General features: G+C 41.7%; 1 protein-coding gene across 3 annotated transcripts in view; it reads left to right on the top strand.

Annotated features, from left to right (window-relative positions):
* The first annotated feature begins 3013 nt into the window (after positions 1 to 3013).
* Positions 3014 to 14155, top strand: part of LOC115153052 (gamma-aminobutyric acid receptor subunit pi-like) — a 91983-nt gene continuing 80841 nt past the window's right edge. For all 3 annotated transcript variants that reach the window (XM_029698088.1, XM_029698087.1, XM_029698086.1), the window contains exon 1: positions 3014 to 3295. In XM_029698088.1, coding sequence (XP_029553948.1) covers positions 3270 to 3295 — 26 coding nt within the window. In that variant the 5' untranslated portion in view covers positions 3014 to 3269. The remainder of the gene's footprint in view (positions 3296 to 14155) is intronic.

Here is a 14155-nt window from a genome sequence, read left to right as displayed (position 1 = left end):
TGGGAGAAACTTCCAGAAGGACAACCATCTCTGCAGCACTCCACCAATCAGGCCTTTATGGTAGAGTGGCCAGACGGAAGCCACTCTTCAGTAAAAGGCACATAACAGCCTGCATGGAGTTTTGCAAAAGGCACCTGAAGGACTCTCAGACCATGAGAAACAAGATTCTCTGGTCTGATGAAACCAAGGTTGAACTCTTTGGCCTAAATGCCAAGTGTCACGTCTGGAGGAAACCTGGCACCATCCTTACTGTGAAGCATGGTGGTGGCTGCATCATTCTGTGGGGATGTTTTTCAGCTGCAGGGACTGGAAGACTAGTCAGGATCGAAGGAAAGAAGGGCGGAGCAAAGTACAGAGAGATCCTTGATGGAAATCTGCTCCAGAGCGCTCAGGACCTCAGCCTGGGGCGAAGGTTTACCTTCCAACAGGACAATGACCCTAAGCACACAGCCAAGACAATGTAGGAGTGGCTTCGGGACAATTCTCTGAATGTCCTTGAGTGACCCAGCCAGAGCCTATCGAACATCTCTGGAGAGACCTGAAAATAGCTGTGTAGCGAAGCTTCCCATCCAACCTGACAGAGCTTGAGAGGATCTGCAGTGAAGAATGGGAAAAACTCCACAAATACAGGTGCGCCAAGCTTGTAGCGTCATACCCAAGAAGACTCAAGGCTGTAATCGCTGCCAAAGGTGCTTCAACAAAGTACTGAGTAAAGGTTCTGAATACTTATATACATGTAATATTTCAATTTTTTATTTTTAATACATTTGCAAAAATGTCTAAGAAACTGTTTTTACTTTGTCATTATGGAGTACTGTGTGTATATTGATGAGGGAAAAAAATATTAATACATTTTTTAACAAGGCTGTAACATACCAAAATGTGGAAAAGGTCAAGGGGTCTGAATACTTTCTGAATGCACTTTAGCTAATTCATTCTCTGTTTCTGTGTTTTTAGCAAATGTTGAAGTTGTATAAATCATCTATGGTTTGTTAGTTTACTCAAGCTAACAGCAAGTTGACAATATTGAAATGTCCATGTTAGGTGTGCTAAGCTAGCTAGTCTAATAGAGATCAATAAAATTAGTAGGGTTGTTGTGTATTTGTGTGTGTTTTGTTGTAGGTGGTACGGAATCTGATTTCACCAGCATGTGCTTCCAACGTCTAGCTCTGCACAAGGTGAAGGTAAGTTAGCAAAAATATTTACAAGCTGACAGCTAAGCTAGATCAATTTACAGTAAGCATGGTATAAACATGAATTGGGTAGTGTTTGTAAAAGTTTGTGTTAATGTTTTGGGGTTACAGGTGGTTAGAGCCTGAGGACCCCAGAGCACCTTCCAGACCATGTAATCAATTTAGTCTATCTAGTTTCTCTTTTTACCTTTCCTCTTTGTAAAACTGAGGTTATCTGAAACCTTTCCACAGTGCCCTGCTGAAGAATACCCCAAAGCGGCTGCATTTTGGGTCTACGAGCATGAGGGAGGGGCATGGAGCACAACAACATTATGGGACAAAAACGAGCAAGGGACACTGAAAGGTATAAAATAAAGACTACAACAGTAATGACACGACCACCTAATTATTCTCTCTGCAGATTCCCAAAACACAATTAAAAGACATGTCTACAAAAAAACCTGCCAATAGCTACTATTGACAAGAACGATCTGTCAAAGTCAATGGGCTGGGGAAAGTTTACAGATAGGTCTTTGAGATGAGGAAGGAGTTTTGGTTGTGCATGGTTGTGCTTAGCGACAGTAAAGGTATTGTCGTGTATGAGAACGATTGAAAGGTGCCATTTCTCCTCAATCTCCCATACACAACAATACATGCTGTGTAAGAACTGCTCTATTAAGACTTTCCACACCTTCTGCAACCCCAGCAATTTCACTTTGTTGAATGATCTTTCCTCTCAAAAGTAGCTCCCAATGTCCCTCATTGTCCCTAAACAATACACTAGTTTGTCTCTAAACACTTAGGTCCCAATTGCTTTACACCTTTACCAAGAAAGGTGTGTTTCCCTATGTCCCTTCCACAAAAAGTGTACAATGGTAACACCACAACCATGTCTTTGCTGGAGACATGCAGTACCAGCAAATCTTCTGCAATAGATCTAAACATTTGGTGGTTAAGGTCTACGAGACCTACACCACTTCCGGATGAGTCATATCCAACTGGCCATACACTCCAGACAGGACAAGACCATTCTAAACCGTAGATTAGGGCCTCGTTCTTTTCTCCAATTGACTGATTCCCTTATATGAACTGTAAGTCAGTAAAATCCTTGAAATGGTTGCATGATGTGTTTATATTTTTGTTCACTGTAGTATAGTTTTTCATAAAAAGGATCACTTTTTTATGTTTGACTACTTAAAAAAAATGAAATTCACTGAGAAGGATGGTCCTCAACTTCCTCCAATGGTGTACACTATTTAATGCTAACTCAAAAAGAGAACTGGGTATTCAACAAGAATGTTATATGGTAAAAGTACATACAAAACATACAGTATGAACAGTTTAGCACAGTTCAGTGTGTCTGAGTGTGTCTCAGGTTTAGTATTTGTCTTTAAGAATTTAGTTAGGCCTACATGTAATGGAATAAATACATTTATAGACTGTTATGTAAAGTGTTGGCTAATTTAAGAATAGGATGGCTTCAATATGCTCTGATATTGCAATCACAGAAAACAACTATAACTAAATGTTACATTCATTTATTGTGCCCTCGGTTCCTTTGGGCTTCAATAATTTATAGTGGACATATGCTTTGTTCTACAAATACATTGTCCCTGTGCTGAATGTGCAACGTGATAGGATTTTGCCATTGTGAAAGTAGCTTCCAAATGAAGCAAATTGATTCATGTGCGCACACCCGCACATAAACTATAGGATATGCTTACGAATAACACTATCCAATGGTGGAATAAATGTTTTATTTTTATTTTATCAAGGGTATTATGAATGGTGGACATAAATTAATTAGTTCTGAGGACTACAAGTGATTTTTGGTGACGTTAATCTCATGAAGCAGCTGTAGGGTTGGAGGACTGTTGCTCATCATTGCGCACGAAGCGGCAGTGGCGCGACTCCTCTCCTAGTTGACGGGAATTTGCTGTCACCAATTATTTTCGCGGTGCAGATGCACGCACATCAACATATGCCGCCTATAGAAAACTGGACTGAAGTGCGCTACCAGTTACAACGTTGATGTGAATGCTAAGGACAATTCGGTGACACGGACTTTTATCGCCAGTATAAACTGAACTGTATGGCATGTTCTCCGCCACCAATCGCTACAGGTAAGGATTTATTTCGACAGTTGCAATATGATACAACCGACCCTTGAAGTGTGGCATGTACAATGAAAGCTTCTAGGCGCTGGTTTACATTTATTTAATATTGTTTAGTAAACCTATCTTCAATCAAATGAAATTGAGCGTATCGTTTTTTTCCCAGCCAAGTCATTGCACTTTGCTAAAGCTTCGTAGACTATCTATCAATTGCTTAGTTGTTCTGCAGAAAGCATTTTGAATGGTTTGCTAACTATTTTTGGAATATGAAAAATACTAAACAAGCGTAAATGAACATTAGTTGTAGAAAAGTGAAGCACTGAACAATAGCCTATCCCATCATAATGGAATTATAAATGCATCTCCTTTATAGCGTGAGAACAGCTTTATACGGATTGAGTGAACATTTCATTTTCATCCAGTATTGTCATTTTATTGTGCAGGCGCAAAGGGCTGCTGTGTGTGTGCGTGTGCGTGTGCGTGTGTGTTTAACTAGATAGGCTAGTGGGCAATCTTCAAAAAGGGCTTTAGCTTTTGAGATACCCCTTCCAGCGGTAGAACAAAACACAACCATATTTTTTCACATATCTAATGTCTCCATTCTATGAAATGGATGTCTGTGAAAAAATATTTTACTGCATAAGTGATTGATAAATATCATGACACACTCCCTAAACTTAAAACGTGCAGAATAATCCCTGGCTAGAGGGGGGTGGGCCACATAAACTCATGTAACCCAATATTGCATGCTCTGAAATTGGGAATCCATTAGGCCTGCCCTAATTATACTCAAGCACCATTGTCTGGATATAAAAAGAAAGCAGCAGACTGCTTGGAATGGAAACGCCAAGTATTCCAAGTCGCGGGTCTCTTTGAGGAACAATGAGGAAATTCGGAGGCTCCAACGAAAGGAAAGAGAACACTGGACACCCTCTCCCTAGCTCTACAACTTGGTATACCAACTGTGGTAGACCTTTTGTCTCCAGGATTGGGCTCTTCAGTCATCTGCTTGTTATTTAGAAGTGAGCTTTGATTCATTGCTAGTCCAATATGTCTGCCTGAATCCAACATGACCTTCCGCTGGCTCACTGCATTTGTGATGTGCATAGTGATGTTCCGGTGCACTATTAAGATGTTTGGGTTGAGCTGGCACATTTAGTTTTTCCAGAAAATCATGTCCACCATCCTGGCTGGCTGTCCCAGAGTTGCCGTATATATTGACTTGGTGAAATTATGGTGTATAGGGTGGATGCAACCACATATGATGACGTGCATAAGGCAGGTGTTTACTACAATAAACCAACACAACCTGACACTCATTGACAAGAGATGCCATCCACTTAGTGGACCTTCAATGATGTCATAGGAATTGTACCTACCCGATGCCTATCCAATGTAAATGCCATCCTGAATCTCCCAGTCTGATCTGGAGTTGCCGTACACTTTGTCATATATGAGGCCATTCAACAGCCAAATTGCAATCGGGAAAGTGCTGGCGTGCATTGCCCTCATATGTACAGTGCCTTCAGAAAGTATTCATACCCCTTGACTTATTCCCCATTTTGTTCTGTTACAGACTGAATTGGAAATGGAATACATTTTTGTATAATTTTTTTGTAATCTATACACAACACCCCATAATGACAGTGAAAACATGTTTGTAGAAATTGTAGCAAATTTATAAAAAAAGAAATATCTCAATACATGTCAAAATCACCTTTGGCAGCGTTTAAGGCAGTGAGTCTTCCTGGGTAAGCCTCTAAGAGCTTTGCGCACCTGGATTGTACAATATTTGCCCGTTATTCTTTTCAAAATGTGTCAAGCTCTGTCAAATTGGTTGTTGATCATTGCTAGACAACCATTTTCAACTCTTGCCATAGATTTCTAAGCAGATTTAAGTCAAAATTGGAACTCTGCAACTCAGGAACAGTCACTGTGTTCTTGGTACACAGTGTAGATTTGGCCTTGTGTTTTAGGTTATTGTCCTGCTAAAAGGTGAATTCATGTCACAGTGGCTGGTGGAAAGCAGACTGAACCAGGTTTTCATCTAGGATTTTGCATGTGCTTAGCTCCATTCAGTTTCATTTTTATCTTCAAAAAGTCCCCAGTTGTTAACGATTACAAGCATACACATAACATGATGCAGCCACCACTATGCTTGAAAATGAATGTCGTATTGGATTTTCTCCAAACATAACACTTTGTATTCACAATGAAAAGTTAATTGCTTTGCAATATTTTTGCAGTATTACTTTAGTGCCTTGTTGCCAACAGGATGCATGTTTTGGAATATTTTTATAAAGTACACGCTTCCTTCTTTTCATTCTGCCAATTAGGTTAGAAATAATGTTGTTGATCCATCCTCAGTTTTCTCCTATTACAGCCATTAAACTCTATGACTGTTTTAAAGTCACCATTGGCCTCATGGTGAAATCCCTGAGCGGTTTCCTTCCTCTCCGGCAACTGAGTTAGGAAGGACTGCTGTATCTTTGAAGTGTATTAATACACCATCCAAAGTGATGGTGTATTTGACCATCCATGTTCAAAGGGATATTCAGTGTCTGCTTTTGTTTTACCTACAGTTGAAGTCAGAAGTTTACATACACTTAGGTTAGAGTCATTAAAACTCGTTTTTCAACCACTCCACAAATTTCTTGTAAACAAACTATAGTTTTGGCAAGTGGGTTAGGACATCTACTTTGTGCATGACACAGGTCATTTTTCCAACAATTGTTTACAGACAGATTATTTCACTTATAATTCACTGTATCACAGTTCGAGTGGGTCAGAAGTTTACATACAGTAAGTTGACTGTGCCTTTAAACAGCTTGGAAAATTCCAGAAAATGATGTCATGGCTATAGAAGCTTCTGATAGGCTAATTGACATAATTTGAGTCAATTGTAGGTGTACCTGTGGATGTATTTCAAGGTCTACCTTCAAGCTCAGTGCCTCTTTGCTTGGCATCATGGAAAATCATAAGAAATCAGCCAAGACCTCAGAAAAAAAAGTTGTAGACCTCCACAAGTCTGGTACGGCATCCCTAGACGCGTACTCAGACCAGCTGGCTGGTGTGTTTACGGACATATTCAATCTCTCCCTATCCCAGTCTGCTGTCCCCACATGCTTCAAGATGGCCACCATTGTTCCTGTACCCAAGAAGGCAAAGGTAACTGAACTAAATGACTATCGTTCCGTAGCACTCAGTTCTGTCATCATGAAGTGCTTTGAGAGACTAGTCAAGGATCATATCACCTCCACCTTACCTGTCACCCAAGACACACTTCAATTTGCATACCGCCCCAATAGGTCCACAGACAATGCAATCGCCATCACACTGCACACTGCCCTATCCCATCTGGACAAGAGGAATACCTATGTAAGAATGCTGTTCAGTGACTACAACTCAGCATTCAACACCATAGTACCCTCCAAGCTCATCATTAAGCTTGAGGCCCTGGGCCTCAACCCCGCCCTGTGCAATTGGGTCCTGGACTTCCTGATGGACCGCCCCCAGGTGGTGAAGGTAGGAAACATCTCCACTTCACTGATCCTTAACACTGGGGCCCCACAAAGGTGCATGCTCAGCCCCCTCCTGTACTCCCTGTTCCCCCATGACTACGTGGTCATGCACGGCCTCCAACTCAATCATCAAGTTTGCAGACGACACAACAGTAGTAGGCTTGATCACCAACAATGACGAGACAGCCTATTTTGAGGAGGTGAGGGCACTCAGAATGTGGTGTCAGGAAAACAAGCTCTCAATCAACGTCAACAAAACAAAGGAGATGATCGTGGACTTCAGGAAGCAGCAGAGGGAGCACCCCGCTATCCACATTGACGGGACAGCAGTGGAGAAGGTGGAAAGGTTTAAGTTCCTCTGCGTACACATCACGGACAAACTGAATTGGTCCAACCACACAGATTGTGTGTGAAGAAGGCACAAGAGATCTGATTTTATCCAGAATGAAAATAGAAACACTTGAAACGTCCCTCTCTCCCAAATATACTGTATGTATATGTGTGTGATTTGAGTAACAGCCAAGACAACTGCCTCTGTTCCACTACAGCTCTGGGAAAAACGCAATGTTCCTTATTTATTTTTCAATATTTTTTTGTTTCAACAAATCTCCACGACGGATGCATAACCAGTTGTAGCACAGACTTAGCTCTCAGTCAGCACAACATTGAAAGTGAGAGAAGGGAACCGAAATGAAGGAGATTAACATGAACTGCATTGTACAGAAAGATGATGGAAAGGCCCTCTCCTTATCTTCAAAACTCCAGAACTCAGTGTCATTTCCCTTCCCACCCAGAGTGACAACATAGCAGATGTAAGAGAATTTTAAAAAGTAAAGCAAAGGGGACGAACATGTCTTGGATGATGTAGTGGTGGATTCTTTCTTTTTTAACTTTCTGGTTAGGGACTTATTTTTCACTTTCATTCTATCTGTATATCTCCCCCTTTCCCTCCCTGCTAAGCTTGTTATATTCTGTCTGAGGTGTGGGTAGAGACTATGACCTGTGCAGACATTACTCTGCAGAATAGGTGGTTGGGCAGTGCTATGAGATGATGAGGTAGGGGTGCAGCTGGAACCTGGAGGGTGGCACATGGCACCAGGTGGCCTTATTCAGATTGATGGGTCTCATCTCCCAGCCGCCCACTCTCTGGTTCGGGTGCATCATGGGAGTGAGGATCAGAAACATTTGGGTTTGAGCTGACCTGGCTGTCCTGTCTGCGTGGCCCTCTGAGCCCTGTCTGACTTGGGACGGTGCAGTGGCACTGTCATCTCTCATCTGTGATGAGATCTGACGCCATAAGTCCTCACTGTTGTCAACCACTCCCTCAAGCTGTCACAGTGTCCAGATGCACATTCAGATCAACTGGTTCCCCTCTGGCTTGACTTGTCAGATTGTTACATGGGAAGGGTGAGAGTTTTTTTATAGTGATATTTTATTAAACAAAAAGTATTTGATTGCCTTCTAATTTTCTTCTTCTTTGATCATTATTATTACCGTCATCATCATCATCTTCTTCTTCCTCTTCTTCAAACCTGCCGCCACCAGCACCACCACCAGCACCACCACCATTTCAAAAAGCAAGTTTCTTCCCAACCATATTCAAATCCCACTCAAAGCCTGCAGATTTCCCATATGTTTTAGGAGGCGAGAGCAAGACAACAAGCAGCCTTACGCTGATGCAGGGAGACGGGAGCCAGACACTCGTCTGGAATGATGAGGAAGATAAGTCAATTAGAGACCAAATCAAAGCGTCTGAACTCTCAGATGAAACAGTGTTGCATAGGCGAGGGATCCGCTGTGGCTAGCCGACTGCTCAGACGAAGACCTCAGGGCCCGCTGTGCCTGTAAGAGTGGCGGGCTGGGCTGGTGGAACGTATTTCTAAACTGACTACATCAGCTCAGCTCTGAGTGCGGGAGGTAGTGGATACTAAACTGAACAAAAATATAAACACAACATGTAAAGTGTTTGTCCCATGTTACATGAGCTGAAATAAAAGATCCCTGAAACGTTCCATATGCACAAAAAAAGTATTTCTCTCAAATATTGTGCACAGCTGCATCTTGTGCTGGGGACAATAAAAGGCCACTCTAAAATGTGCAGTTTTGTCACACAGCACAATGCCACATATGTCTCATGTTTTGAGGGAGCGTGCAATTGGCATGCTGACTGCAAGAATGTTTTGATGGGCGAGGGATTGTCATGCAGTTTGGCATTTATTGGGATGACTCATGTAGGCCTACTGGAGGCAGCTCTGCAGGGTAGTCACTAGTGAGCACAGCTACAAAGTCATAAAATCGTATTTAAAACCTAACCCTAACCGTAACCACACTGCCTAAACCTAACCCTAAATTTATGAATTTTGATGATATATAGACAATTTTTACTTGGCACTGGCCCACCTAGTGGAAATTGCTCAGCTCTGCCTCTAGGACAAGATTCGTCCCAATAAAATTCCATCTGTGATTGTAAAATTGGTCACCATCTGGATGTGGCCTTGACATGCCAATTATTAGCTAAACGTCAGCATGGCAAGCCAAAGCCGGTGCGAATGACCGGTAGACCGATGTTGAATCAAGGTGCTTCCAGACTTGAGTTGCTTGCCACTGGGTAGCTGTAGGCCTATCACATGACGGCGGTAGCTACAGATGTAGGATCTTAATTTGAGCTAGTTTGCTACAGCAGAAAAATAATCCTGCAGCAACAGGAAATGTAGATTATTATGTGGATACATTTTTCAGGGGTTGATACATTTTCCGTAAGGGAAAATCAAGTCTGACATTTCTAAGTGGAAATGACAAACTTCAGAAGCCCTTTTAAACCTCAAAAACACTACAAGTTTTAAATGTCCTGCACTGCAGGAACGTAATCCTGCAACAGGGTGATCAGATTAAGATTCTGCATCGGTAACATGGCCAATTTGTTCCATCCACCCTACTTTATTTTAGTAGGATAGCAGCCTACACAATAAATAACTTGTAATATTGGTAGGGCCATCCACACCAAGGACGATAACTACAACGATAACTATAATGATGAACTATAGGCTACATAACTATAAAACTTTGGCGAGCATCCACACTAGAGGGAAGTTTATCGTTCTACAGGAGCTTCACCTGTCAATCAACTGACCAACATGCATGTAAATCTCTCCTGGCTCAAAGTATAGGATAGATCACTACTAGTATTTGTGAGAAGTATTGACTTGTTTAATGTACTGAGCTGTCTGTTTAAACTACTAGCACACAGCTCAGACTCCCATTCATAACCCACAAGACATGCCACCAGAGCTCTTTTCACAGTCCCCAAGTCCAGAACAAACTATGGGAGGCGCACAGTACTACCATCTGTGCGGCGCCCTATGGGACTCCCAATCACGGCCAGTTGGGATACAGCCCTGGATCGAACCCAGGTCTGTAGTGACGCCTCTAGCACTGCTATGCAGTGCCTTAGACCACTGCACCACTCAAGGAACCCCATGACTACGTGGAAGTCTATTCTACATTAAGTAACTCATGCAAGCAGTAAAATCAGATTTGAATAACGGATCAAAAATACTTATGGAACAACATGGACTGTGAAGGGACACACACACAGGCACAGACACACACATACACACACACATGATAACATATGCACCATACACACACGTACACATGGATTTTGTGTTGTAGATATGTGGTAGTAGAGCAGTGGCCTGAGGGCACACACATAATGTGTTGTGAAATGTGTTGTAATGTTTTTTAAATTGTATATAACTGCCTTAATTGTGCTGGACCCCAGGAAGAGTAGCTGCTGTGTAGGCCTATTTATAAGGTGGTAACTGGTAACACAGACCATTCAGTGCTTTCAGGATGTGTTCACTGTCATAGTGACAACTGCAATAATACTTCAATGTGCATGTAATGAAAAATAATATAGAAACTCGTATTTAAATGTAGCAGTTCAACAACGAACTCTGTTAAACCTTCACATCTTTTGCAATTGCTTGCCTTGTTGCTCAAGTGGTTTGCGAGAGATTTCCATTTTCTAATGATTGTCAATAGTTTGGATCTTAGACAAGAAAGATGTTCTACCGAGGCTACAACACACAGTGCAATGAAGAATGTATTATTGTTAACAAGTGAGTACATTTTTCATAAGTTTGACTTTTCTCATTGTTACTAGTATTCCCCAGTGGATAGCCTACTCTCTGAGCAGAAGCATGAAATGATGATATATCATCAGAGTGTGTTCCGAACAGGCCTGGAGGGTGGCTGGCTCATTGGATGAGTGCTGGAGATTGTGGCTATAGCATGAGTGTAGGCTATCACAAACATTCGTAACACCAACGGTTATATTACAGTGGTCATATAATAATCCAGATATCATCCAGCCTGCATAGTAGCCTATCAACTACAGTGGGGGAAAAAGTATTTGATCCCCTGCTGATTTTGTACGTTTGCCCACTTACAAAGAAATGATCAGTCTATAATTTTAATAGTAAGTTCATTTGAACAGTGAGAGACAGAATAACAACAAAAAAATCCAGAAAAACGCATGTCAAAAATGTTATAAAATGATTTGCATTTTAATGAGGGAAATAAGTATTTGACCCCTCTGCAAAACATGACTTAGTACTTGGTGGCAAAACCCTTGTTGGCAATCACAGAGGTCAGACGTTTCTTGTAGTTGGCCACCAGGTTTGCACACATCTCAGGAGGGATTTTGTCCCACTCCTCTTAGCAGATCTTTTCCAAGTCATTAAGGTTTCGAGGCTGATGTTTGGCAACTGGAACCTTCAGCTCCCTCCACAGATTTTCTATGGGATTAAGGTCTGGAGACTGGCTAGGCCACTCCAGGACCTTAATGTGCTTCTTCTAGAGCCACTCCTTTGTTGCCTTGACCGTGTGTTTTGGGTCATTGTCATACTGGAATACCCATCCATGACCCATTTTCAATGCCCTGGCTGAGGGAAGGAGGTTCTCACCCAAGATTTGACAGTACATGGCCCCGTCAAATGATGCGGTCAAGTTGTCCTGTCCCCTTAGCAGAAAAACACCCCCAAAGCATAATGTTTCCACCTCCATGTTTGACGGTGGAGATGGTGTTCTTGGGGTCATAGGCAGCATTCCACCTCCTCCAAACACAGCGAGTTGAGTTGATGTCAAAGAGCTCCATTTTGGTCTCATCTGACCACAACACTTTCACCAGTTGTCCTCTGAGTCATTCAGATGTTCAATGGCAAACTTCAGACGGGCATGTATATGTATTCTTGAGCAGGGGGACCTTGCGGGCGCTGCAGGATTTCAGTCCTTCACGGTGTAGTGTGTTACCAATTGTTTTCTTGTTGACTATGGTCCCAGCTGCCTTGAGATCATTGACAAGATCCTCCCGTGTAGTTCTGGGCTGATTCCTCACCGTTCTCATGATCATTGCAACTCCACGAGGTGAGATCTTGCATGGAGCCCCAGACCGAGGGATATTGACAGTTCTTTTGTGTTTCTTCCATTTGCGAATAATCGCACCAAATGTTGTCACCTTCTCACCAAGCTGCTTGGCGATGGTCTTGTAGCCCATTCCAGCCTTGTGTAGGTCTACAGTCTTGTCCCTGACATCCTTGGAGAGCTCTTTGGTCTTGGCCATGGTGGAAAGTTTGGAATCTGATTGATTGCTTCTGTGTACAGGTGTCTTTTATACAGGTAACAAGCTGAGATTAGGAGCACTCCCTTTAAGAGTGTGCTCCTAATCTCAGCTCGTTACCTGTATAAAAGACACCTGGGAGCCAGAAATCTTTCTGATTGAGAGAGGGTCAAATACTTATTTCCCTCATTAAAATGCAAATCAATTTATAACATTTTTGACATGCGTTTTTCTGGATTTTTTGGTTCTTATTCTGTCTCTCACTGTTCTAATAAACCTACCATTAAAATTATAGACTGATCCTTTCTTTGTCAGTGGGCAAACGTACAAAATCAGCAGGGGATCAAATACTTTCCCCCCCACTGTATATCTTAGCCTATACAGATATAGGATCTTAATTTGATCACCTGTTGTTGCAGAAAATGTCCTGCACGGCAGGAAATGCAAACTTGGTTTAAAAAGGTTTAAAAAGCCTTCTAAAGTTTGTAATTTCCACTTTCAAATGTCAGACTTCATTTGCCCTAACAAAAAATGTATCTACCCCTAAAAAAGTGTCCATTACTTATAATCAACACAATAATTCACATTTCCTGTTGCTGCAGGATTATTTTCCTGATGTGAGAAACTGGTCAAATTAAGATCCTACATCTGTACTTTTCTACTAGCTGCATACAATAATAGCCTAAATACTGAATCAAATCCACTGAGCAATTATAATATTGTGTGTGCTACAAGTAGGCCTATGACACGATGTCATATTCCAATTCCAGAATTAGAAAACACTGTAGACAGTCATACAGTGAATTCCTAACTTAGTTATTGACATTATGGTTGTCAATTCCTTTGGATCCTATCAATATCATCACTAGCCAATTTGATCAGACCATCGCACGCTCTCTCTCTCCTTTCAAACTCCCCACCAGTTCTTTTGGCTGCTGTATTTTATATTCAGCAAGCAAGAGCAAGGGGGAATCTCTCCTCAAATAGGCTATTAGTTAAGAAAATGCTTGTAAAAAAGTGTCCAACAAGCTATTGTGGTCTAGCTTTTCCAGGGACTCCAAGATCGTAGAGGAATTGCTGTAGCTGAGATGTTTGTAGGGGAGAGGCCAGGTACGGAATCGCGCAAAGAGAACAATAAAGACAGACATACTAGAGATGTGTATCCTAAGTTAAAAGCATATGAATATTACCCCATCATTCATTTGCTAAATATTAGCCCTAATACTGCAGCGAATATACCGAATAAATGCACAGAGTGAAATAATGTTTTTTTTTATCAGATTATGAAATGACAGGTAGCCTAGGCTACACTGTGTGTGCTCCTCAGGCTCCCCAATTGGCTAATCTTTGTAGGGACAAGAACATGATCATACCTAGGCTATAACAATACGGTACCATAATTAATTGTATTATTGTTTTCTAGTGAGTGCAGAATTGCTGTAAACTACAGTGAATATGTAATTGGAATAACCGCTAAAAAGCCCTGGTTAGGCCTGATTTGGCAACCTATTGGATCAGTTATGGATCTTTTCTCGACCGTTTCCAACATCCAGAAAGGCACATTAGCAGGCCAGTAATGGGTGTATTTTGTCAGGATGTATCTGCGTTAACAGATACGAATGGAAAATATGGCCTTCTCCTACTGAAATGCGCTGTTTGTCATTGCTAATCATTCGCCCAAGTTGTCATATAATTAAGGTGGCCACCAATAAGCCTACATGTTAAAGT

This window comes from Salmo trutta, chromosome 18 (assembly GCF_901001165.1).
Source record: "Salmo trutta chromosome 18, fSalTru1.1, whole genome shotgun sequence".
Lineage (NCBI taxonomy): Eukaryota > Metazoa > Chordata > Actinopteri > Salmoniformes > Salmonidae > Salmo > Salmo trutta.
The sequence above is the reverse complement of the archived record's forward strand: the minus strand, read 5'-3'. Positions and strand labels throughout refer to the sequence as shown.